This window comes from Gambusia affinis, linkage group LG02 (assembly GCF_019740435.1).
Source record: "Gambusia affinis linkage group LG02, SWU_Gaff_1.0, whole genome shotgun sequence".
Classification (NCBI taxonomy): Eukaryota; Metazoa; Chordata; class Actinopteri; order Cyprinodontiformes; family Poeciliidae; genus Gambusia; species Gambusia affinis.
The window spans coordinates 19085133-19112283 of record NC_057869.1 but is presented as its reverse complement, the minus strand read 5'-3'; the positions used below and the strand labels follow the sequence as shown (position 1 = coordinate 19112283).

General features: G+C 36.8%; 2 protein-coding genes across 3 annotated transcripts in view; one reads left to right on the top strand and one right to left on the bottom strand.

Moving 5' to 3' along the window:
• kif18a (kinesin family member 18A) overlaps positions 1-25739 on the bottom strand; it is a 28563-nt gene extending 2824 nt beyond the window's left edge. Inside the window, exons 1-15 of the mRNA XM_044100773.1 lie at positions 25458-25739; positions 22822-23167; positions 20131-20288; positions 19798-19902; positions 19401-19511; positions 18954-19151; positions 16300-16476; positions 16108-16182; positions 15877-15977; positions 11161-11323; positions 10662-10826; positions 9076-9197; positions 8714-8991; positions 5893-5949; positions 1423-1789 (exon numbers count right to left, since the gene is read on the bottom strand). Of these exons, the coding sequence (XP_043956708.1) occupies positions 1423-1789; positions 5893-5949; positions 8714-8991; positions 9076-9197; positions 10662-10826; positions 11161-11323; positions 15877-15977; positions 16108-16182; positions 16300-16476; positions 18954-19151; positions 19401-19511; positions 19798-19902; positions 20131-20288; positions 22822-23137 (2393 nt within the window). The 5' untranslated portion in view covers positions 23138-23167; positions 25458-25739. The remainder of the gene's footprint in view (positions 1-1422; positions 1790-5892; positions 5950-8713; positions 8992-9075; positions 9198-10661; positions 10827-11160; positions 11324-15876; positions 15978-16107; positions 16183-16299; positions 16477-18953; positions 19152-19400; positions 19512-19797; positions 19903-20130; positions 20289-22821; positions 23168-25457) is intronic.
• Positions 25635-27151, top strand: part of mettl15 (methyltransferase like 15) — a 53990-nt gene continuing 52473 nt past the window's right edge. For both annotated transcript variants that reach the window (XM_044100794.1, XM_044100783.1), the window contains exon 1: positions 25635-25715. The gene's annotated coding sequence lies outside the window, so the exon portion shown is untranslated. The remainder of the gene's footprint in view (positions 25716-27151) is intronic.

Sequence of the window (27151 nt, the reverse complement as noted above, 5' to 3'; positions counted from 1 at the left end):
CCAAACCAGACCAGACCATCTGTGCTTTAATTAATAGCGTGATCAGTCCTTTAATATGTTAATCTTAATCTCAATCTTTGCTTATTGGTGTCCAGTCCAACCAGATTCCCCCGTGTTGTTAAAAAGTTCTCACAGCCATTTATCAACAAAAAGAAGATTTCTTGGAGTAATGGGTGTGTTCAGAAATATGTGGTTTGTTGGTTCAAATGTTATTCGTAAAAACTGATTAAATACAAAGGATCTTTAACATGGGCTGCACAGTGGCGCTGTTGGTAGCACTGTTGCCTTGCAGCAAGAAGGTCCTGGGTTCGATTCCTGGGCCGGGGTCTTTCTGCATGGAGTTTGCGTGGTCTCCCCGTGCACGTGTGGGTTCTCTGGCTTCCTCCCAGAATCCAAAAACTGTTAAGTTGATTGGTCTCTCTAAATTCTTTCTAGACAGTGAGAGGTTGTTAGTCCTGCAATGGACTGGCGACCTGCACCCCACCTCTCGCTGTCAACCGAGAGTACCTCGGTGTACAGCGGGGTACTCTGTTCCCTGATGGTATAAAGGTGTAAGAGGATTGATGGATAAATGGATCTTTAACAGCTACCAAAAAAAACAAAACTGCAACAAAACCATGGCTGAAGGTCTTCCTCACATAGAAATGACACCAACTATGAATTTGTCAAATTTTTCTACAGTGGGCAGGATTTAAATGTGAAACTAGCAAAACAGAAACTGGAAGAAAGGACAGGGAGGGGAAGGAAAGGAAAGAAAGGAGTTGAGGAAGGATGAGGTCACAAGGGGGAAAAAAGGACAGGGAGGAATAACAACAAGGGAGAAAAGGATGGTCACAAGGACGAAAGTATGAAAATAAATCATGGAAGGAGGAAATGAAGGAAGTGACATGGAAGTATAGAACACAAGGTAGGAAAGAAGGATAAAAACATAGGGACAAAACTAAGGTCACAAGTAGGTCACAATAAAGAAAGGAAAGACAAAGAAGAAAATAATGTAAAAAAGGTGGGAGATCACAAGAAGGAAGGTAGGATGTTGGACACAAGAACAGAAGGCAAGTATGAAGAAACAAAAAAAAAAGAGGGCACAAGCAAGAAGGAAGAAGACAAAAGAGGAAGAGAGAAAGTACAAACCAGGAAGTACAGAAACAGGGACAGAAGGAGAGACGAGGGAAAATAAGTTTAGGGCACAAGGAAGAAAAAAGGGATGGAGGACAGAATGAATATATGAGGAAGAAACAATACAAGAACTGAAGAAAGGAGTCTACATTTAAACAAGGGGATAGAAAATAAGGTTGGGAAATATAAGAACTATAAGAAATAAGAACTTCCTTACCTTTCATAATTATTAAGACTTAGAAAAAACTGAATTCAAATTCTACACCTTTCAATACAACGTAGGAACTCTGCTGATTATTTTCTAACCTTTTGTCAGAAATCTGGTTGCCCTCCGCTGCTCTGTGTGGAAGCCTTAGCTGGCTGCAGCCTGAGACGTCCGCTGACGTCGATGCTTGACACGGGCTACCGTAGCTTAGGATGATGGTTGCATTGCTTGCAGTCTGATCATCATTTTCAATGATTTCAAATGTCTTGTTTGGATCTATGGAGCTGGAGCAGCCAAGTGGCAGCTGAGCAGGTTCTGGTGTGCATTGGAGAGGGAGCATGCCGTCCTCAAATGCTTGGGACTTGACAACGCTTAGTGGACTTTGTGGTGGGAGAAATGTGGAGAGATTCCTCCTGATGGACACTTTTGGAGGCTTGTCTCCGGTCTTATCCGGCGGATCTCCTCTGTCTAAAAACGAACCCAAAATAATATGGATAACATATTAGTTAAGTGATATTTGCATTCAAAATATGATAAACTGAAGATTATTTAGTTGTTCAGATCTATCCCACCATACTATGCTTCCTGAACATGTAGGAAAATGAAATCAGTTAAGAAAAAAGAAGAATGGGGTGCAAACAAATTTCACTAAAAATGGTAGTGGTTCATCACATCCCACCTGTAATCAATCATAATTAATTAAGTGCCAGCAATGGGCTTAGGAGTCGAATTTCAAATATAACCATGAAGAAATAATGGAGCATTTCCCTTTTATTATGCCACTGTGGGATCACCAAAGTCAGACTGACATAAGGCCATTTTAAATTTCTTCCACCTTTGTCTAAAAACTTTAAAATATCAGAACAAGGCTGTGACATGCATTATTCACCTAACAAGCAGTGCTTTTTAAAAATAGACCAGGAAGCACAGCGTTTACAAGCAAGCAACTTTTTTTTCTTCCAAACTTGAGAAAATAAAGTTTTTAAACTTTTTAAATCAGTTGATTTTTTTGTGAAATAATTATTCAGAACTATTGCAAGAAGTCACTTTTGGGTAAGATGGAGTGATTTGTTCAACATTTGCAGTAAAAAATAATAATAATAATAATTAAAAAAAACTAACTGTAATTTTTAAAGGTGGACATTATTTCACATTATTTAATCTTATGCTTTCTGTGCAACATCTATCCAGCAACTATAACGGCGACAAAAAGTTGTTAAGGTTACAGAACAAAAATAGGTTCAACACAATGCCTGCATCATTTTGGGTGCTGAGGGGAGGGGGCTAAAGAGGGAAAAATGCCACCACATAAAGAAAGAAGGAAGTGAAAACACAAAATGCAAAAGGTGAACGACTGATTTATACCATTCCCCAAATATCGAAAGCAATTTTTAGCAAACATGAGTCATACTTGAGACAGAGCTCCGTGTGAGGAATCAGTGATAAATACCCCTTTTCCTGTGGCAGAGGAGATGTCCCCAGCAATAAATGGCAGCAGAGTTTCTTCAATCACATATTTTTGGCTAGTAGGGGATTAATACATGCATGAGTTGCTATTTCTGGTGGGAGCTGCACTGAATTAGGGTCGCCTGGTTGCTGCTGCCTGTTTTTTATAGTGCGCCGTTTCTGGTTGGTGGAGCAGGGGAGTTTACGTATGTTGACGTTTTTCCCTGCCCTGCTGTGGATCTGCATTTTCATGAATGAAGCTCAAGAGGGATTGGGAGGGTTAGATGCTAGACAGACAGAGAGGAAAAACATTTGAGGATAGGATGAAAGAAAAGCAGTGGGTAAGCGAACAGAAAACTAAATGTGTTTGAAGCAAAAGGCATGACTAAAATGGAAGCAGGCAGAGGTAAATGAGAATTTAAAAAGTAGAAGATTTATTATAATACAGAAATAAACACCTAAAGCAGATACTGTGGGAGACAGGTGAATGAAAATTCATACAGAACATCAGGTAAGGATTATTTCATTAAAGTACAGTGATGCGGTCATCATAGTGACCAGATTTGTGGACTTTGCTTTTGTAATGCACCCCACGAAGAGTTAATGTTCTTTCAAAACCACAACCCTCACTAAAACCACTGAAATATGATTGGCTTTGCAAGCTGCAGGGTGGAGCCATTTCTCATAACATGGTGCAGTGACCATCAGGCGTTGTGGAAGCAGTGAGGCACTGATAAACAGCATCAGGATGAAAATCAGGAGGAGTTTGGATGATAAAACCACCATCACCAGTGAAAATGGTTACACAGGTGATAAATCTGCACATCTTTATATGTAAGTAGATATGTGATATTATTAGCTCAGTAAAAATAATAATTCAATTATAACAAATCAAGAATTCACAAATGAGTTTATAACTGGGCAGTTTGCAGTTTAATGTTAAGACGACTAACAGTAAAATATTTATGAATAGAGAGAGCTTCGGATTTAATTACATTGAACACATGAACTGACAAAATAATTTACAAAAGCAGCGCTTGCATGCATATTATTTATAAACAAAAGGACAACCTCTACATTTGATCATAGCTTCATTTCAAAGCAGGGCGACAGAATATCAACCCAAATCTCTGACAAAGGTGCAGCACATAGAAAAAGTAAAAAGGGGGTTTGCAAACCAGTCAGTACAATAAAATCTGATTCAGTTCAACACAACCAGAGTCCTGGTTCTGACAGAGTAGCCATGAGTTCAGGTTCCGCACAAAATCAATATATCATTTCCAGATTTTCCTGACTAGCGCTGTAACAATATTAGGAAATCAAATAATGCTGACTTGGATATTGGTAATTGGAATTAAGATATTGATAGTGATCAACCTGTGGGGTTTCTCACTCTTCAACTTGTTTTCCAGCATCACAATTTCTCCACCAGATTAAGCAATTTGTCCACTGAAATAAACATCAAATTCACACACTGATGGCAGGGTAAGTCTATAAAAGTTATTTCAATGAAGAAAGTCAATGCATGTCCCAGGCAGGAATCATAATAACCAACCAGATATTGCATCCAGCAGTCCTAAGCAATTGTGTTTATGTACGCATTCATATCCCGATGACAACTATAATTCAATACACTGAGCAGCTCTACTCCTGATTGTAACTTTTTTTTGTGTATAAACCACAGAATCACTCTATTCAAAACTCTCAAAAATTCAAAACTCTCCATCACCATGGATACACCAAAGAGCTGTCAACAATAATCAAGGACAGAGTCGATCTACAAAAGACTGGGACAGAGAACATCAGCTAGAAACTTGGTGAGAAAGTGACAGCTGTTGAAGAGAATATTGGGGATTGGAAGAAATATCACATGACCGTCGGCCGGCTCCAGTTTGGAGTGCCATGCAAAGTCTTAGCTCATGGGGTGAGAAAAATCATGAGAAAGTTGACAGTTCAGCTCCGAGCTACACGCTACATGCTTGTTTATTATCTGAAAGAAGTTGGGACCAAGGCCACCAGGAACTCCATTGGTCACCCATTTTGTCATAACAGTGAAGTCTTGCAGTTTCCTCAAAGAAGGTAGATTTACAAGCCTGTCTTGGGTTTCCCACTCTTGTTTATCAATGTCCTCCAACAAAAACCTCTAAATCTTCAAAGAACAGCTGTATTTATACTGCTTTTGTATTTATACTTACTCAGAGAACGACCCAGTTTATTGTTCAGGTGACTTCTGAGGGCAGTTGGATTTCATTTAGGGGTAGCAGAGGAAAGGCTGCATTATATATTGGCAAACAATTAGAAAATACCCAGCCACTTTTCAATAAAGTGGCTAAATAATCATAAGAGAGAAACTTGGAACTGTAACATATTTTTAAGACAAATTTTAAACTAAAATGGTAAAAATGTAAATTGAGATACGCCACCGCACCAAAAAAACCCAAAACAAACAAAAAAACAAAACATAATTACATGGTAACAATGAGTAATTGTAAAATTTTATTAGAGAATGTGGCAAACTCCCAAGAGTGTACATATTTCTCTTCTACGCAAGAAACTCTGGTCAACTGGCAGAAATATTTCATGCTCATATTTCATTTCCTGCAAAATATTTCAATAAAACATTGACCATCTGCCATAAATATCATTACCACGATTTGGGACGCGGTATTTCATAACGTTTCTCTATAACAGCTTCTCAAAGGTTCTCTATGTAATACTTCTCATGAGTTTGTACCTCATTTCACTATTCCAGTTTTGGCCTGGAAAGAATGTCTACAGCACTGTCATAAATCAAAAAAATATTACATACATGACTTTTATTGTGTGTGTGTGTGTGTGTGTGTGGGTGTGTGTTTTTTAGTGCTCTGAACTTTTTTACAGCTTTAATAAGGAATAAGTGACATTTCATGCTTTCCGTTAACCACTACAAGGTTATATTGCTTTTTAATAATAATTTATGATTTAAGATCTTTGTTTTAGCAGTCGTTTGATGTGTATTTGCAGAAGTGACTAAAAGGTGACCAGGGGAGTGTAAATAAGAGTAATTAGAGGACCAGATGATTAATATGTGTAAAGAGGTAACTAACCTCAGACGTTTTGCAACAGAAGAAAGAAAATCCATTTACCTTTAAGAGTCGGAGCTGCACTGCAGTATAACGCTCTTTTACTGAGTCTCTCGGCACCTGAGAGGAGAATAAAAAACTAATTCAACAAATTATTTCTATTACAATAAGACGATCCAAACACGATCTAGAGTATACTCTTTAAAAAGGTTTTATCACTTGATTTTACTTAGACCCTGTGAATGTAAACAGAAACCGGCTCGTGTGTGTTTAAGAAAATTAAATTTGATGATAAAGCTGAAGCATGAGGTGCAGGAGAAATGTCAAGTTGACAACAAAAACTCCCCCTAATAGCTCGGGGTTTTGGTTCATAATAAAACATCTTATCTCTTAAAGTTTAAACTATGACAAACAACAGGCTCAGATTAATATCCTCATTCATATGTCACTGGATCCTTTGTTGTACTGACATTTAATTTAATTAAAAGTCAACAAGAAGGACTTTCAAATAAAACAAGCAAACACAGGAGCAGAGGGACAGGTGCAGCCTTTACTTCTCAACAAACAACAGGCACTATTGCAGCAAGGACTGCTGGCCAGCTTCAGTTCATGCTCCACTGTCTGCCATATCTTGTGTGTCATGAGCTGCTGGTGCTGCTAGGTCATGCAGGGATGACAGTTAAAAATGAAAACTGAAAGATGCAGTCTCATGGCTCCAACAAAACACACCAGACCCTGGACTAAAGCCAAACACACCCGCCACTATTTCACTCTTTAACTGGAAAGCCAACTTTTATATTTAAAGCTATTGTAAAACATCCAGATGTGATGTGAGCAGGTCGAGCTGAAAACATTATTTACAACAGTACAGCTGGTTTTTTTTAATTTATTTTTTTTTTATTTTAAATCAGATCTTAGGAACAGTTTATTTAAATTACAAAATATAGATCTAGACCAGTGTTTCTCAATTCCAGGACTCAGGGATCAGTGCCCTGCATATTTTAGGCGTGTCTCTGTTCCAGTACACCTGATTCGAATAATTGCAAGACCTTCTTTGAATGCCATTAAGTGCTGCAGAAGCCTGTTAATCGCCCACTTATTCAAGTCATGTGTGTGGCAGAAGGGAAACACCTAAAATAATGCAGGGCAGTGGTCCCAGAAGGACTGGAATGGAGTAATACGGATCTAGGCGTAATGCCTGTATAGTAGAATGTTTGTAACAAACGAAAGAGAAAGTTTAACATCTGTCCCACAGCTGTAGAGTATGAAGGCGAAATGGGTGGAAGGCAAAGTTGTTGCACCTGGCAGAGGTGTAAGTCATAAAGCCAAACTAGCATGTGCACTAAAGAGAGAGCTATTTCTTAGAGAGAACACCACTGAACACTAACTGACTGAAACATTTGTGAGGTTGTTGATGATAGTTGAACAGCAGTAGATATAGGTGGTCTAATGAGTCTTAATTATTTTTGTTGCATTTCAGCCAGAACTGTGTAAATTGTGTCATAGCCCAGCTATTTCTAATGGGAAACTGGCAAACTACAGTGCACATAACATGCAACTAACATAAGGAAATAATCTGTGGAACATGTGGAGCTCCTCCCAACTTCAGCTTTACGAGAGAACTTATAATGTATAGAAAAGTAGAATGGGTTATCTAACAAAACATTTCAACATCCGTTGCAGTCCAGTCAAGCTCCATGTCGTTGAATACATTTGAAATAATCTGCAGCATGGGGTGTCAAAGTGCTGGAATGATTTTAAATATACATACGATTTTCAAAGAAAGACTGAACCAAATCTTATTTTCTTTCCATAAGGCACACCTTCAAAAACTCTCATATTTTGGATTTATAATGATTACTACTTCATTTGTTTCACAAAAACAGTGGATGTTTAGTTTATTGTTGAGCAGGGAAAAAAAAAGCTAATGAAAATATATATATTTTTAAATAAAAGAACAATTACAAAAACATGTATGTATCTCATGAGCACTTTTCACTTGACTATTCTGCAGACTTCAACGGTACAGTATGCAATTCTTTGATGACTTTCCCCAACCACCATCCATTAACTGCTTGGATTTTGACTCCATTTCTCTACTTGATGATTTTTATATTAATGTTGGTGATGGAAGAGATAAAGACCATATTTACTGTTTCTGACTAGCCAAAAAGAAAAAAGAAAAACCCTCATCAAAACTCTTCTCTGATCTCATGGCTAATAAGTCCAGGAAAGATTTCACAAATGTTCCTATTGATACATTTCAGAAGAGAAGACAAACATGGCTTCGCCTCTGAAAATGTGCTTATGTTACATTTGCCTTATAACTCACTGGTGCACCTAGACAGTTGTCAACTCTTTCTGTGCTGACAAGTTGTGCTGAATATGATATACTGATGATAGTAAATGCTTCTTGTAACTCGGGTCATTTCCTCAGTCCTAAAAATCTGCAGTAATCAAAGCTCGTCTTTTGAGGAGATGCTGAGCTTGTTAAATGAACTTTATGAATTACTTGCTAAAGGAAGCAGAGAAAAAAAACAATCTTCTATCTTTCCTAATCATTTAATTGTAGGCATACTTATTGTTTTCAGTTCAGTTAAACTGTTAAGACACAATCTGCCATTGAAGTTGACAATGCAACTGAGAGAAAAAGCAGCAGAAAAAGGGATCAAACGTTTCCATATTCCTCATATTCTGCAGCAAATAAATAATACTTTAGTTTTATATTTATATAAGAATATATATTATATATACCGGTATATATGAATGGAACTTAAGAATATGAAGTTCCATTCATGTTCTGCATCAAATAAATACTTTAGTTTTATATATATATGAAAATAAGAGAGAGACAGAAAAAGAAAGGAAAAAAAAGGTGACTTACTGCAAGGGCTACTCTGGTGGTATTGCAGTTGTGAGAAGGACAGGACAGGAGCTAGCTCACTGTGGAGCCTAACTTTTCTTGCCCCAATCTCGTCACCAATCTCTTCAGTTTTCACCTGCTGCCTCGTCCCTTCCTGGTCTGCCCAGACCACACCTCTCTCCCTCAACACAACGTGCTCCAGTTCTTGGTTTTCCATCTCATCTGCTAGACTGACCAAGCCAACACCATGTAATGCAGTATACTGCCTACTGTAAGCAGGCAGCAGGATGTTTAACATTCTGAAATTTAAAAGAAAAATGATAGATAGATTTGAAATAAGTGAACTTTCCTTTTATACAGTAATATGTCAACGGTCAACCTACTTCTGCATGCGCTTATTCTCCTGATCCTGCACCGAAGTGAGTTCAACCATCTGCTTTATGTGCTGCTTGAGATCATTCACCTGCAGCTCTAGTCTGTGGTAATACAAGTCCTTCTCTAACACCTGAAAAACAAAGAAAAAGGTGAGTTCAGAGAGCACAAACTTTCAAACAAAATGTCACTGAACAAACTATCTAAAAGGCAGAAAGGGACTGAACAGGTTGGATTGAGATCATTATGCTAAGGATAGGACAAAGAGTTCCGTGTTCATCCATGTTTCATCAGAAAAGTAGACGGTTCAGAGCATGGGAGGAAAGGGGAAAAAAAGGGAAAGAGAGCATCGTGACGTAAAGAAACTACGAAGCAACAGCAGAGAGAACATTTGACCGCTGGGTGCGTCATAGTTCTGGGTCAGTTCCTGGAAGAAAGGATAAAGAAGAAAAAAATAACATGGACATGGTTTTAGGTAACCGGCCGCTGTGTGAAGGATGAGCAAAAGGTATTGATTTATTCTCTTCACTGATCCACGAATGAGCTGGAGAAATAAAATAAACATGCTTCTAATTACTGAGAGAACAGATGGGAAGGAAACAAAGACGGTCACGATGCCAGCAGTGAGACAGCCTACCCTCCAAAATAAACAAACAAAAAACAGCAAGCCATGCTTTTTGACAAATATGACCTACATTGTTACGTTTTTCTTGGGATCTAATCATCTCCGTTTGCTTTCCTACATTTCATCCAGTCTACATGTTATGCAATTACGCATTTAATTTGCCTCATCCTTACCTACAGCGATCTGTTTTTCCTGAATGGCTGAAAATAGCCTGTAAGCATTCTGTCACCAATGTCACTCTTAGCTGTTGTTGGCTTTTATAAAACAGTAGTTTTAAATGGACTTCCACAGGTTTACAGTGTCAAAGTCTAGTTTATCTTGGTAAACATTTGGTCTGCTTTAAGCAAGCATGTTGTGATGCCGTTCCTACAGTTTAAGGTCATTTTAATAAGATAAAAGAGTAAGTGCCAGATTTGGGGGGTTCTGCCCGTCCCTGACCAGTTGCTTCACAATGCCTGTCAGCTGGCTGAAAGGAGGTTCTCATGATGTGGAAATTAAAGGAGCGCCTTGATCGCCCTTATCCATGAAATCCAGTTTTAAAACTTCAGTTGGCAAGCTTTGAGCACCATGCCTGTTAAACAACCAACGACGGTAAGCTAGCTATTCAGCAGGTAACCCAATTAATTAATCTCTTTATCTGAGCCTCTACTTGCATCATTATAGAGCAGAAAAGTATAATATTCTTTGCAATAAACACTTGAAAAAAAGCTACCAAATATTGTAGGTGTTTATTCTATATTTTTCTTCAACTCAGTGTATCTGAATTAAAATAGACTGCACAGATAATACATGTAATGCCAAATTGTAATAACTACAATCATTTAATTGTTGCAGAAGTAAGAATAAAATCTTTATTTTTGTTGTCTGTTTAATGAAAGTCTGTTAAAAATCCTAAGTTGTCCTTTGTCCCAATGAACTTTGTTACTGTTTCCAGTATTACCAGATGTTAATGGGTTAAAGAGTGTTTCTCACCTCTGAGGTCTGATCATTTGACTTCAGCAACTTAATCTCACTTTCAACTCGGTGAAGCAAACCATCATTTTCTAGAAAACGTGTCTCTGTCTCCTTCAGACGTTTTGATATGTGCTGGTGCTGAGTGCGCAAGCTGGCAATCTTGCGCTCATGCTTACAAGTGGCCTGTTGAAAACGTAAAAAAATATTTAAACATTTTTTGACATATGTACATATCATGCAATCATATCATTCAATACAGAATTAAGAGATTAAGGCATTTGTTTGTTCAGAAAAATAATTAAATATTGTAAAAAGCAACACTCAAGAAAATTATCTAAAGTAAATGTTGGCATTAAACGTTGTAATCCTGTTAAATATGAGAAGAGACCTAAAAACTGATGAAAAGTGACCTATTTTCTGGAGTATAGTCAATTAAGAGGCTAACAGTTCAGAAAACTGTAATGATGACTTAGCAGCTTGGAATCCAAAAAGATCATGCCGCGTGTGCATCAGTTACCTTCTCCATCTTTTCTTTGGCACAGAATTGTTGGACCTGCAGGTTATCTTCCTCACTGTAGCGCTGCCGCAGCTCATTCGCTTTCAGTTGCCGCTCTAGATCCAGCTGCTCTCGCCTGATTTGAGCACGGCTGGAGAAGATGCTCCGCAGTGCTTCTGACACTCTGGAGGAATGAGAGTTTATTTTTACTTACTATACAAAGTTTTGCTTCTTATCAAACTTTTTAAAAAATGGTTTACCACCAACAGTTTCTATCATGCTTTAGAACAAAGATTTTACCAAATGTAAGAAATAAATGTGAGCAAACGGCCTGGTACATGCATCAGCAAAGGCTCAAAACTAAAAGTTATTATATTGCATTTGACTTGTGATCAACATCCAACAAATCTACTGTTGAAGCTATAGCACTTGATTTTTACTGATGGAGAAACAAGGTCAATCATTTAACTCTACTTTTGAGAGGCTGGCAGTAATTACATAATATCTAAAAGCATTGTGGCGCATTACCATTATTAATATACCTAAAAGGATAGAAAACATTGGAAAAATTTCTTAAGCCGTTTCATTCCAGTGTTTTGTACCTGTGGCACATCTAAAAACTGCAGGACAGCGACCCTCCAAGACTGGAGTTCGACACCCCTGGGTTAATGTGTTCTGCAAGTCTGACCTATGCAATTCTGCCCAATTCTCATTTCCCTTCAGTGCTCCATTTGGGATTTTTCTCATTGAGCTTGATTGAATTTTGCAACCTAACTAAACCATATTCATCGGTAAATAACGTAGCACAAGAAACTGAATTCACTAAAAGGGTTGTACAGAAAACTCTGGAAACTAATTTGGATGTAGAGTGGATCATTTAGCTCAGATCTTAATGCCAGCTGTGAATAACCATGTTTAATTTTGGGTTTAAATCAGTATGAATGTTATTACTGGCTCGGGACAACTATTGTTAGCATGACTGAGTCCTTTATAGTTAAAGGACAATGGGGTGTGAGACTGTGGCGCAGCATAGCTAATGCAGATTCCATCCTACTGCGTAGCAAGCTCTTTGGAAACTCTATAAATTAATTGCCAACTGCCCCCCCCCCAAAATAAACCCAATATTGTTATTTAAGCATATCTAAATTGGCTAAGTGAAAACTTAGCAATGCTGCATAAATATCACATCGCTGGATGTCTAACAGAACAGTACATCTGAAGGAAAACTAAGAAACTCCGTGTCTCCAGCCTCTTGAACATGACACTTGTATTCAAACTGAGCAAGTTGGATATTCTTAGCTATATGATGCACATATGCATTTCTGAAATAGAGGTGAGCTGATACTCTGATTGGATGCTGTCTAGTTGAGTAAAGACGGCATAAAAGGCAGGAGAGGCATGCAGGTAAATAAGGCTGGAGAGCTGTCGCTGAAATGTGACTGCACTCTTCAATGTAACTCTAGTGACGTAGGAGACGCCGTGGCCTTGCTAGACTGTTGAATTTTTAATAGCGCGAGAAGCGTGCAGCCTCTATTCAGAGCCTCTTTCTGTGCAAGTTGTGAATTCTGATGCCAGTGAATGAAGTGTGTGGGAGACAGGCTCATTCAGCTTTTCCCTCATACCCCCGCCTCCAACCCAAATACCCCGACAGATGCCACTTTATGCCTTACAGACAGTCAGATAAGATGATAAGATCTGGCTGGTGTGATTTAAAGAAAATAAATGTGTATCATTTGTACTGAAAAAAAAAGGACACAACTGTTCAAGATTAAAACTCTACATTCGTTCATTCCCCGCTGCATAATCGTGGCAGGCAGGAAATGAAAAAAGGAAGATCCGAATTAAACAGCATTTTCTTTCTAAACGGTCCACTGCAACAGTTTTCATCCTGATCCTCTGGCCTCTGAGCACATCTGCCATTAATCCAAGATCTAAGACATGCTTGTCTAAAAATAAATACGCTGGAACCAAAAGAAGCAATTAAACACTGAAAATGTATCCTTTTCTATTAATCAATAAATATAAATTTTGTAACAAACAAATCTTTATTTACCTTAAAGCCTCATTTTACAACCAAAGTTTAATGTATTTTATTGAGCAGATCAAAACAAAGAAATGCATAACTGTGGAGTCTAAGGAAAGAGTTACATGGCTTTCACATGTTTCTGTTAAAAGTAAAAAAAAAAAAAAAAGTGGAATGCACATGTTATAGCAATTCTTCAAACCCATTGTATTGACTCAAAAAATAAAAACCTTATTGGTAAACAAAGTACATCTTTATGCAACACTTTCACAACATAAAAATAGTTGGTTTGTGAAGGCCTCAAAGGATTGTTAAAGAACATCAGTAAACACCAGCTGAACATAAACCAAGAAAGTCACCAGACCAGTCAGCGATAACGTTGTGCAAAACGTTTAAAGCAAATTTAGGTAAAAACATGTACAGCTCTCAACATCTAATGGAAGATACTTTGATCTATCAGCTGAAAGTAGAATATCACAAACGCATACCACACTTTTTTCTTAACTGTGCATCGTTTACCTCCCACTTCACAATTCTTTGTGTTGGCCTCCCAATTAAATACGTTCCATTTCAAAATTAAATGTGTTGCAACGCAGAAATTTCAAAATTTTCAATTTTGTCAGTTCTTAACATATTCTAGGTATCTGTAAAAAAAAAAAAGAAAAAAAAAGAGACAAAACAGTGCTGAGATTGACTTCTGATTCTGAACACCGTGATTTAAAAATGTTTGAGGACAAAAGAATAGTGAAATGCCCCTTTTAGTGAGTATCTTATCTTAATGACACAAAGCTAAAAAATAAACAGCACTATTTTTTTTTTTTCCCCCACCAGGGGGTCCTTTTTGTGGGCTCTAGTGTCCCTTTTTTCATGGTAGGCTGAGAGGAACGGGGGAAGGAGAGGGGGGAAGACATGCGGCAAATGTCGTCGGGTCCGGGAATCGAGCCCGCGACGGCCGCGTCGAGGACTGAAGGCCTCCAAACGTGGGGCGCGCTAACCTCTACGTCACCGGAGCACGCCCCTAAACAGCACTATTAAGTATAAATAAATATAGGAATCCCTTCACTTTTTATAACTTTTAGGAAAGAAAATAAGGTCATAGAGGTGTAGAAACTCAAGCCTTTTTTCATACCATTTTCTTTTTCCATACTTATCCAGATGTAGAAAATGATAGAATGAAATTTCATACTTCTCCAGGACTTTTAAAACTGAACAGCAACCCTGGGGGCTTTGAAGGGACAATATGTAAAAACTTCTGCAAACCACTATATACGTAACTAAGATTTACAATATTACAATTATGCATTACAGATCTCAACTTCTCATTCGTGTCCTGGTTAATATTCCAGTTTTACCTTATAATTGTGTTTTATTATAATTGTGTTTACAATAAAACACAACTATAAAGACATTTTCTCTAAATGGTGTTAAAAAGAAGTACACTTAAAAAAAGGACATGTACCCTGTATTTATAAATCTGAGGTGTAAAAAAGAAACAGTTCAACGGTTTGTGGGCAGCAAGGTTTCGACTGAAAGCTTTTGTGTGTGTTTTGTCTTAAATCAATGTGACTTGTTATACCCACTAGGGCAGCATGAGGTCATCAGCAGAGGTGGACCATTTTCCAGGAAGAAACAATTTTCCAAGAGGTCTAACCGTCAGGTTCATGTGGGAGTATTTCATAACAGCAACACAAACAAGCTGCTTAAAAATTATAAATCATATTTAACAAGGAGGCTATATAGCATATGCAGTTCTCATAAATGTTATGTGAATTTATCAAGGTTATAACAACAGCTGAGGAGCCTTTAGGAGGGACTATCAGTTCTGGCACTTGCGTCAGTAAGTTCTGGGCCTGCCAGCAGATGAAAAGTCCTTTAACGGGCTTAGATGCAACTATATAGCACAACATAAATTAGATAAATAAATATATTAATATGTTTGTATACACACACACACACACAGTGATTTGCTTCAGGAAATCAGATATATTCATCTTTCAGTGGTAACTGAGGGAAAAACAGGACTTACTTAACTCTGCAGAGAGTACTGACAATGTACTCTCAGAAAATTGTCTATAAATAAACTATTTTATACAGTAGACACATTTTTTTTTGAAAATATTAATAAGTAGAGTTGTTCATTGAATATCACACCTTCTATTACTTGAAATGCTTCGCTCTGCAATAGAGCCAGGGTGAGAACCTCAGTCTGCAGAAGTTAAGATCAGAACTGCAAGCACAATTTATACATAGTGAACTAGTTGTGTTGTCAGATTTTTTTCTCTCTCCTTTTTTTTTCCCAAGCTCTGGGAACCCAGGGGCAGAATCACAGCATGATGTAAGGATTGTATATCCTGTCGAGACTTGGAAAAGCTTGGGAAAGAGCTAGAATAAAACGCAAAAAAGGAAAACCTCTACTTCACCTGCCTTATGGGTGGTTTTCTGTAACTGCTTCAATGATTCAAATGCAATCTTCCAAAATTGACCCTGTTATTTGCAAGTGATTAAATAAGATTTTAATTCTCAAGGCATAAGCATTGTGTGTATCAACTGCTGTAGTAACACCTTAGTTACCCTAGTGGCAAAACGCCTAACAAGCTCCTTTTACTTGAATTGGTGTCTACATTCCAGTAACGGGATTTGACATGAAGGACTTATGACAAGCCAAAAAGAGTGACGTGTTGCAGGTTTCACTAGGAATCAGACCACATGCTTACCTTTTGAACTCCGCTTGTTTCTGGAAAGAGATCATGTTGGAAGCCCCAGGCACTGCGTTTTTCTCCTCATATTCTTTTAGTTTCTGCTTCAACTGGAGAATCTTCAGAGATGCAAGACATTGAAAACACAGTCAGAAACAAAGGACAAATCACTGTAAATATCCTAATTCAAAACAAATGAGGAAGATTTGACTGATAAAGTGTCAAATCGTGATGGTGGAATCTCCTTACCTCTTGCCGCTGCTTCTCACAGATCACAGCATATTGACCGATGTGACTGTCGAGACTCACAACATTACTCTTGAGCTGAAAGGCAAGCATTGGAAAAGAAAAATGTAATGTTTTCAAAGGATTTCATGGATTTACTTACAAGATTTATTGCCATTGCATCTCAGTTAACTATGTGAAAGCTTTAACACTGACCGAGGACTTTATCTCCTTGGCCCTGTTGGCATATTTAAGTGTGTTCTGGGTGTCATCGTAGGACTTGGATGATGGGCTAACATTGGCAATCATAACAGTTCTGCAGTTGCCCCCCAAGGAGTCTTTAAGTAGCCTCGTCAGCTTGCTGTCTCGATATGGTATATGAGCCTTCTTACTCTGAAACAAATGGGGAAAAAAAATAAGGATTAGCCCCACAATGTATGCTTGAGTTCCCTCACAGACTGCACTGAAGATACTGAAAAAAATCCCCTGAGAAACCACTGAGGTTTCACACTTAGAAAATATATCAAATAAATGTTTGACAAGAGCAAATACAAAACCCAGGAATCCACTACTCCTGTCAAACAAGACATAAATCAAAAAAGAGAAAGATGTGAACTCATACATATGACGTGTGCCTTCATGCTGTTTCTCCACTTTAACCGGAAGGAAGGCATTGTAACATTGGACTGTATGGTGGGAACCAATAAACCAAACTGGAAACACAATTTAGTACAGAGTGTACAATTTCAAGTTTGAGTCTCTCTGCAGCAGTCTGTGAAGACAGCTCAGCCAATAATAATGGCATTAGATAAACTACAGCTGTTTAGGTGAGTCACACTGTCAGTGACACTAGGACTGCAAAAAAAAAATAAAAAAATCACAATTTAGAATATCATAGAAAAAGAGCGTAAAATGGCTTTATCTGTGCTTGTTCTTAAAAAGAAAAAAACCCATCAACATCTGACCTGAAAGACCAGAGATGGAACTTTTGTTAGGTCTGCAGAGTTTCAGGAAAAATGTGGGAAAATATCCACTTTAAACAAAAGCAGGCTGTTACTGTCATTCTATATTAAGTGTCAAAAAGTAAATAGCATTGTTTCTGAGAGCAGTGCAGCACATTTAAGACATTCCATAGATGACTAACCCCTTGTTGTGACTGCATAACGCAGTACAGCTTTTATTAGCCCACCAGTGCTGAATTTTATTGTAACATCTAGAATGTTAATAACCTTAAACAGAAACATGCCTGCCGCCACCAAGCGTGGCTTTAGTGACAGAAAGCTTTAACAAATCCCAAAAGACGCATCCTTTGTTTTTGCTGTCAAAACACTACATGATTTTAACAAATGTCATATGTTCCAGCTCTAAACCACAATTATTGCACAGCTGGAGCATGGAAAACTTTTTCTTCCCATATCAAAAACCAGAACAATTAGAGGAGTGATTTAGCATGATTGAAAACAACATGTACACATTTTTAAAACGGCATCACTTTTACTAAACAGGACACATTTTCGGGAGATGTAAAACTCTGGGCTTGACTGAAGGACAAGCTGGAGAAATGGAGTGCTTCTTCAGATGGCTCGACAAAAGTATGGCCACCGCCTAAGGCAAACAACTTACAACAGAATCTCTGTACATACAGCATAATATGAAGATGACAAGAGCCCAACCAGAATCGAGAAGACATTCTTCGGCTCTCTCGAATGAATGGTATGTCAGTCAAGAAATGAGTAAGGAAATTCTTTTCTCTTAACATTGACCGCAACGTGAATTTCTTTGGACCAATAACCATGAGGGACACGGTGGCAAAGCTGTGGTGGGCCAAGAATGAATCCATGACTGCAACTCTTAAAAAAAATATGAGTGAAGTACAGCAGCAACTTAACAATGCTGATGAAAGACGACAGGCTCAACCCAAAGAATGAAGGGGAAGCCTGTTGAAGATGGATTGCATTTCAACATGGCTGTGGTAGGTTTGCACAGCATTTCCTAAATGCATGCCGCCTACTTGTGTCTTGTCTCTTGAGACTGGTGTGTAAAATGAGAAGACTGCTTAACAGGTTAATGTATGCAACTGGAATGAAATAATACCCAAATACTCAGTTGACTCTGCCCTTCCCAGGTTCCATGTTTACTACCATAGAGAGAGCAGATAACTTCATACAAAAATAAACTTAACTAGTTTAAGTTATAATACAAACCAGTCAATAAAATTCAGAACAAACAGAAAATTAATAATAATAAATGAGTGATTTGTGATGTTTTTAAAAACAAAACAAACTCTTAAATTGCTTTGTCTATAGAATTAATAAGCCTGCTTAAAAGTTTGACATTTTCTTTAGAATCGACTGTCCATAAAACATAGCTTGAGGTGGGCAAAACATGCAGTTGGCATATTGTTGAACAATCGCAAAATAAAAATGTGTTCCAAAATATTTTAACTGTAATAGTTTCTTTTACATAGATTCCTAATCAGGCCTTAATGTCTCAACTGAATTAGTCAAAGCACATATATAATCCCTCCAACGTTTTACCATTTTCCAATGATTACTTTATTTAAAAACAAAAAATGGCTTTCTAAGACTTAGTGATAATATACAATTAACATTCCATGAACACAATTATTTATATTAAAATGAAATTCATGGCTGTGTTGTAATCCTGATTGATAACTCTCTTATTCTGCATGATGGATACAGATCTAAGAAACAACATTGGATCTTGTGTAAGCAATGTGCTCACCATCTTTTATTGAGAGTTTCACAAGTGTTCAACTAGACAAAATTCTAATTCTCTTTCATGTGGTCATTATGCTGTTTTTTGACCTGTTAGGTAATTAATGAAAATATGGAGAAACACAAGCTCACCTTTGGGTCTGCAAGAGCGTTGATAACATTTCCCAGGGCCAGAAGGGAGCGGTTAATATTAGCACCTTCTCGTAGGCGCGCTCCCTTGGTATTGGTGGCGCTGGCCCTCTCTGAGCCAGCCAGGTCAATCAGGCTCATTTTGGCTATGCAGACATTCGGGTTTAGACTGGCTGTTTTGTCCTGCTGCCTCAAATATATCTGATAAATTAGAAACACAAGTCTTAGCTTAAAAAGAAGGCATGTTTAAAGTTTCTACCAGTAAAAGATTCTTTAAGTACATATTTTGTATACACACAAAGGTGGGTACAGTCAGCTCTGTCGTATTTGGTTACTTTGTAGGTAATTGTGATGTTTTCTTTCTTTTATTATTTATTTCTCTTAAAAGTAACAAAAAACAAAACAAAAAACATACCAAATCTTTTCATGTTTTTTACAAGATTAAAATACCTGAAATACAGCATGAGAGCGAGAAGAAGTGGCATTCATATCAGTTGGGTGTTGTGTCCTGTTTCGATTGCCAGAATCCAAAGCCTCCAGAATGTGCTCTGCAGACTTGGGCTGTAAAACATCAACAAAAAGTTTTTCAGCATGAGGGTAATGGATCAGGTGAAAATAGTGAAACATCTAATAAGTGCTGCAAATGAGTAAGGGACACCAACTTTAGATTAAATGTGAAAAACAGTTCATATGGATAAAAGTCTTTAAATAGCACTTTATTCATTTATTATGAAATGTATAGACACATTACATTATTTAGTAGAACCATAGGAGCAGAATTATACCACCTGAAGAAAATGGAATACAATAACAAGAAGGCTCAATGTCGTATCTTTAGCTGACAAACCTTATGAAGTGTGAGGCCCTGAACAACTACTCCTTTGGAGCTGTCCTCTCTGACAGCAAGAGGCCCAACATTAGCCAACAAGTCTCTGATCTGCTCATTGTAAACCTGTGAACCAACAAAAACATAGTTAGGCGTCAAGGACAAGCTTCAACAACCTAGAGTCACCTCAAAACAAAAAATGGAAATGCAGGATTGAACGGAAAAGTTTTTAATTAAAAATGAAAGTAGACAAATATGGAGGAGTAATGTAAGAAATGCTGTTAGACACAAAGTAACCAGCTCAGGTTAAAAATAAATGATCCATTCTACACAGAATACATACTTAGAAAATACCTCAAGATATGAAAATGCAAGTGTAAACTCTTTCTCCTCCTTAGCGTCATCCATCCGTTTGAACAGCTCTTTCATTGTGCGGTACATGACTCCAGGGTCATTTTGTGAACCCAGCATGGTATGGGTCTTTCCAGCTCCAGTAGCACCATAAGCAAATACTGTGACCAAAAAAAAGGAAACTTATTACAAAGGAAAAGGGTGCACAAACACCAACACATTAATTTTAAAAGAACATAGAAAAACTGTGATAGTGCACAAAATGCAGATTACAAACTTCCATCAATCAAGTGACAGGAATTTAAGTGTTTACTTTAGCTAAAATCATACAAAATACATAGACAAAAGATATATGTCTAAACATTAAATGAATACATTGTGAAACAGCATTTATTTTAATACTGCATGTCGTTAGTTGTTCTTCTTTGACTTGATACAATAATACAGACGGAGCACAAGAATGCTAGATTGTGATAAATAAATCTCAACATGTCAAAAATGTATGGTTTACTGTTTCTTTCCTGTTTACAACAGCCTTTGCTTTCTATAACATGTTTCACAGAACAGATGGCAACGGCCTGAATTTGTAAACAATGGCTTCGGAACCGCAAACCAGGCCTTAAAATGCTGCCTGAACTCATTTTTTTATGTGGAACTTTGCTACTTTTCCAAATTCAAGTTTTCAGATATCTAACTTGTTTTCAGCTAATTTCATAATTTTTTGTCAGATATTTCTACTGAAGTCTGGGTACAAAAATAAAACCCTAAAAAAAACCACCTGGTGATGAAGAAGATGGATGAATGGAAAGATAAGCAAATAAAAAGATGAATAGATGGAAAATAGGGGTGAATCTGTGGTATTCACATGAATGGGAAGATGGATGGATGCACATTTATGGATGAATGAACAGATTGATGGATTATGGAAAGATAGATGGATGAAAGGAGAAAGGGATTTATGGACTAATAGCTAGATGGATGGTTGACAGAATGCATGGAGGAAAAATACATGGAATAAAGGATGAATTATGAACAAATGAATGTATGAATTGTTCATAGATGGAGGGGATCCAAGTGGATCCAACTTTAGGAAAACGGATATTGAAAAAAAAATATCCGGAAATACAACTATTTTCTTATTTATTTTATTTTTTTTTAATTTTCAAACTATGCAAGAACCTTGTTTGCAAACAGCCTGAGATTTACATTGAAAAGCTGCTCAGAAAAGTAACCTTAAATGACACATTGTACTGAGAAAAAAAGAGAGTTCAGTCAAGATAGTGAACATTAAATTTAATCCTCCAATGGACCCATACTTAGCCACAGATTCATAAAAATTACATTTAGCAACACAACTACAGACAAATCTAGCAAGATATTTGTTGTTCCTAATGACAATTTCAAATATACAGAAGAGGATTAGGGCCATCGAAAAAAAGTAATAATAATTCTGACTTTAAAGTCAGAATCTCAGAATTCTGACTTTATTCTCAGAATTCTGACTTTATTCTCAGAATTCTGACTTTATTCTCAGAATCTCAGAATTCTGACTTTAATCTTTCTGACTTTATTCTCAGAATTCTGACTAATCTCAGAATTCTGACTTTAATCTTTCTGACTTTATTCTCAGAATTCTGACTTTATTCTCAGAATTCTGACTAATCTCAGAATTCTGACTTTAATCTTTCTGACTTTATTCTCAGAATTCTGACTTTATTCTCAGAATTCTGACTAATCTCAGAATTCTGACTTTAATCTTTCTGACTTTATTCTCAGAATTCTGACTTTAATCTTTCTGACTAATCTCAGAATTCTGACTTTAATCTTTCTGACTTTATTCTCAGAATTCTGACTTTATTCTCAGAATTCTGACTAATCTCAGAATTCTGACTTTAATCTTTCTGACTTTATTCTCAGAATTCTGACTTTAATCTTTCTGACTTTATTCTCAGAATTCTGACTTTATTCTCAGAATTCTGACTAATCTCAGAATTCTGACTTTAATCTTTCTGACTAATCTCAGAATTCTGACTTTAATCTTTCTGACTTTATTCTCAGAATTCTGACTTTATTCTCAGAATTCTGACTAATCTCAGAATTCTGACTTTAATCTTTCTGACTTTATTCTCAGAATTCTGACTTTAATCTTTCTGACTTTATTCTCAGAATTCTTACTTTAATTCAGTAATTTGTTACTGAAAATTACTGAATTTTGCAGTGACACTTTTTTCAGAGGGGTGGAAAAATGTAACCGATTCTCTGTAGAGAGCAAACTGAGAATGGTGACTGGATGCTGTAATGAAGTAACTCCCCTCTCACTTTGCTCCCTGCAGTGTACGTTTTCTCTGGCATTTTCCCTGAACCGCAGGCTTACGTGGAATGGACGTGTAAACTAACAATTCCAATTAACCATAAAGAATGTAAACCTTTTCGCCAGGGATTGAGAAGGTAGTTCAGGGACAATCTGTTCATGACTTTTTAGTGACCCAGAGCCTTATAAAATATTAAAGAAATTCAGGAAAGGTGAGATCTGATTCATGCTTCCTCTTACGGCAAACCAATTTTACCGTTACTTTATTAGAACCAATTTAGTCTTTTTGTTGCTGAACTATTTTGCACAAATGGGGTTTTTGCTGAACCTGAATCAAACAAGAAGCCTAACACATTCAATAATTTTGCATCCAAATTAATTACCTGTACAGTTGAATCCATTCATTAAACCATCCACTATTCCTTTAGTGGTGTTCTCAAAAATGTCCAGTTGAGTAGAGTTCTCATCAAAGACGTGGTCAAAAACAAATTTCAGGTCCTTGTTCGCCCTCTTGTTGATGTTTCGGTTCCTCATTCTTTGTGACCCAAAACATGACATGTCCTCCTCCTTGGGGTCAAAAATAAGCATGTGGTTGTCGACAACTTGGACGACATTGCGACAGTTTTCACGCTTCTCGCTGTCGTTGATTGGCCGAACCCGAACGACGACTTTTACATGACTACACACATCATTTGCCATTTTGGTCCTTCTGTTGTGAATGGAATGTTGCTGCAACACAAAGAGGAAAAAAAAGTTCTTCAGTGGACTTGTCACAATTTTTTCTACTAAAAACAAAACAAGGTAATAGGAATAAAATCTATATAAATCAAAATGTGGAATATGCACAACAGAAGCAGCCATCACAGCTTTTGACTTGGATGCCCAGTTATCAACAATAAGAATACAAATGCATCTTTGTTTACACACAACTGCTAACTATTTTTGAAATATTTTGTCACCGATTTAAAGCAGAAATTTATTTTCAAGGACGTTTAATTTCTCATCACTGAATTGTTGCCTTGAGTTGGCAACATTAACAACAAAATAAAGGAATTAACTGCTAAGCCTTTTAAGCAACATAAGTCTTGAACTTGTAACTAAGACACAAGCAGAGACAATGAAAACCTTCCAATAAAAAAAACTTATGGTTGTGTCAGCTGTTGTATCAACCTGTATTTCAGTCTTAAATAATAATAATAAATGCGGCATCACTGATTTATTAGTCTATTATGGAAAGAGTTGGATTTATTATGATTCAAAAATAATCCACCATGGCTAACAATTATTTTTAGAAAATTGTAAACAAACTTCATAAAACCGTTATAGTAGCTTAGTGGATGCAACAAGGGGACACATATCGAGCTTGAAATTTTAGTCAACTTAAATGCACCATTCATCTAAAACAAATCGTCACCTCTTTTTTTTTTTTTTTTTGCCAAAAGTGATTTTGTCAAAAAAGAGGGAGCATGTTAGTCTACTCAGGCGTCTTTATTTGATCTCCTTATGTTATATAACATAAAGCATAATGGAATAAAAATGTTGCATTAAAGTCAGATATATTTCACAGCTCCGGATAAGTACATTGATTTGCATTATGTAATGTAAACTGAACCTTTCAGGTACAGGCTAAACCCATTCTTAAACAAGTTGTGGTATGTTTAGATGAGGTCAAACCAAGACAATACAAATAAGCCTTTGAATAAATAACATAGCATAGGCCTGATTTATAGCATTGTGATGAATTTATTTTGAAATAATTGTCAACTAATCTAATATTATATTAATTAATTGATCAATATATTAATCATTAACTGGAGTACACAGAGTTATGACTTGTCATTTGCTGAAAGAATAACATACCCAAAACAGTAATTAAGACAAAACAACACACATGTACATATATTATCACTAAAGATAAAATAATAAATAAATATCTCTGTTGTGAGAACTGACTAAACTGTTATCAATATAATTTTTTTTGCTTTCATGGTTCAGCAGTTTTAGCAAAATTAATCAGCCATTGATTGGAGCTCTCACTGTTTATGTTGACTCATTTGAAAATATACGGACCATCTTTTCAGATTGCAGTACTTGTGGCCATTTTTGTCATCATTGGCTTATTTAAGTTGGAAGTGTTTTGAATATGGCCATTTTTGATAATCTGTTTTCACTATTTTTCTATAAAAGAGAGTTTCACTCTGTAGAATTTAACTTTCTGATTAAATAATAGTCCAAGTTAGAGATCCACAAATTACCGCCAGAGATTTAAATCAACTTTGATCTGTGATCTGCAGGTCAATTGCTGAAATTTTTTTTTTGCTCAGCCTCCATTCATTAAATACTTAAAAATTAAGAACTGCCAGCATTTTTAGTAGATAAAAGCACCAACTGAAAGTATTTTTGTTCATTAAAAATCAGGGAAAAATTAACGTAATATGTGTGAAGTTCATGCGCATCTGATACAAACCCACTACTTTAAAGAACCCCCAACTCATCTTTTCACTTTTATATGTTCAAGTTCGGTTGAGGGGAATCAAACAAACAAAAAAAAATAATCTTAATATGAAAAATTGTGAAAATTCTAGCCTACTTACAAATATCTTCATTAATTTAGTATTGACAAATCTTTATGACTTTCTGCTCTTGTTCACTTCATTAAAAAATTTAATCTACCACTAAAAGAAAACTAGGGAATATTGTGTCAAAAGATTGGTAAACGTGCTGCGGTTACATCAGAAATACATTAATATATCGAGATAATAACTTCCTAACGGTAAAATATATTCATATGTTGCTTTACAGATATTAAAAGACACAAAAGTTCTGCTTTTCCATTATCAATACTATAATAATGCATTCATTAAATATCAACATATCTAAATACAGAAGTACAAACGCCTCTTAGCACAGCTGACAAACACCTGCTAACTAGCCAGCTAACGTCGTGTATTTTCTAACAATACGTTAGCTTCGTTGTAGCCATCACACAGAAAACTCTCTGTGGGAGTTTTTTTCTTACCTGTTATAAACAACGGCTATCTGTCATGTCACAGCAGTTCTTTTGATTACAGTAAGTCGCTGTCACATTAAAATATAAGTCGTTAGCAACGCGTTGCTGGAGACAGCTAGCACAACAAGCGCCAATATTTTCAAACAAGAGCTCTCTTCCTGTGTGGCCGCGGATTGGCTGTCAGGATGAAGACGCTGGGCGGCCCAGCAGTGACGAGCACGTCACGCTGAGGCTGCTGGAGGTGGAGCTTCTGCTTGATCCACTACGGTAAGCTGCAGTTTAGCTTTTCTCATCTGGAGGCACGTTTCAGCGTGACACTTGTTAGTTGAGCTGTTTCACATGCTGTGCAGTAAAATATTGTTTACCGTTTGTTTAGTAGTGGACAGAGTGTAAAGTGAACGTTTAAGTAGCAGGAGTATTAATGTACTGTCACGACTTAAATTTTTACTCCATTGATATGTGCCATGGAAACCTCTTTTTACCTGTCCCTATGATATATTTCTGCAAGTGCTAGCTTGCTTGGTTGCACAGGTTAAACTTTTACCCCATCTTAGTCTTCATGTTGGTCATTTCAGTCTTGTTGCGAATGTGAGCCTGGCATATTTAGCGGAGAGGCTAAAGCTAACTAAGCAGCAGGATCTACAGTGCCGTTGCTAGCCTTATGGGTGCCCTAAGCACAAATGCTCTGTGGTGCCCCCCGTATGGTTTTGTACTTTATCCTCTTAATATTTTAAATATGACAATGCATTATCAAATGAATAAAAAAATGAATAAAGTAATTGATGCGTAGAAGAGCCCTCAATGTGTGTAGTGCACTATTTTATAATCACTATCCAGTGTTTATGTTGAAAATTTGCCCTTACAATATAGTATTTTTATTTATTCTATATTTAGATATTTTATATTCTGTCTTTTTGTGAATTTACCTGTTTTGAGAGAACTGGTTCCACATTAGTCTGGCCATTGCATTCTTATGCAATTCTGCTAAATTCTCATCTCCTTTTGGAGCTCTGTCTGGGATTTCTCTCATTGAGCTTGATTTCTCAGATTGAATTTAAACCAGCGCACAGAAAGAGTTGTGAATGATGATTTTTATTTTCTGTGCTATTTTAGAGGAACTCCTTTTCTTAAAGCTGAGGGTCCAGACACTCTGTGCAAAGCAAAGTGTAGACCTTGGGGCTGGTGTTTATCAGGCTAGTTTCACAAAAGTTATAGACTAATAATGCCTGTAGTACACTGGTTAGGCTGTGCAATCAGGGAATCTCTGGGTGTTTATTACAATAAAGCACATTTACAGGTTGTCACTGACTTAGAGTGACACTTCCTCCATCTACACTGGTAAATGCTTTACGCACATTTTAAGAGAACCTCTCTATTGTTGCCCATCATCACTTCTTATTGGGTTATTGGGCAGCAGAGAGTTAACTTGCTAATTTTTATCTTTCTATCTATATTGTTTAATAGTTACAGTTCTCAATAATACATATTGTAGTGGGATATACAAACTGTACAGTCAGAATATAACAGTAATTATGTTCACGTCAAGTTGCAAGGCAAATTGTTATTGTCAGCAAATGCAACATTGCAACAGTGTGATGTGACCCACCACATTGCTTTGTTAGCATCAGATTTGGAGAAAGTTGCAGAATGAATAGGGACAATAAAACACCTGTGTCAGACTAAACTAATTTTTTTTTTTTTAT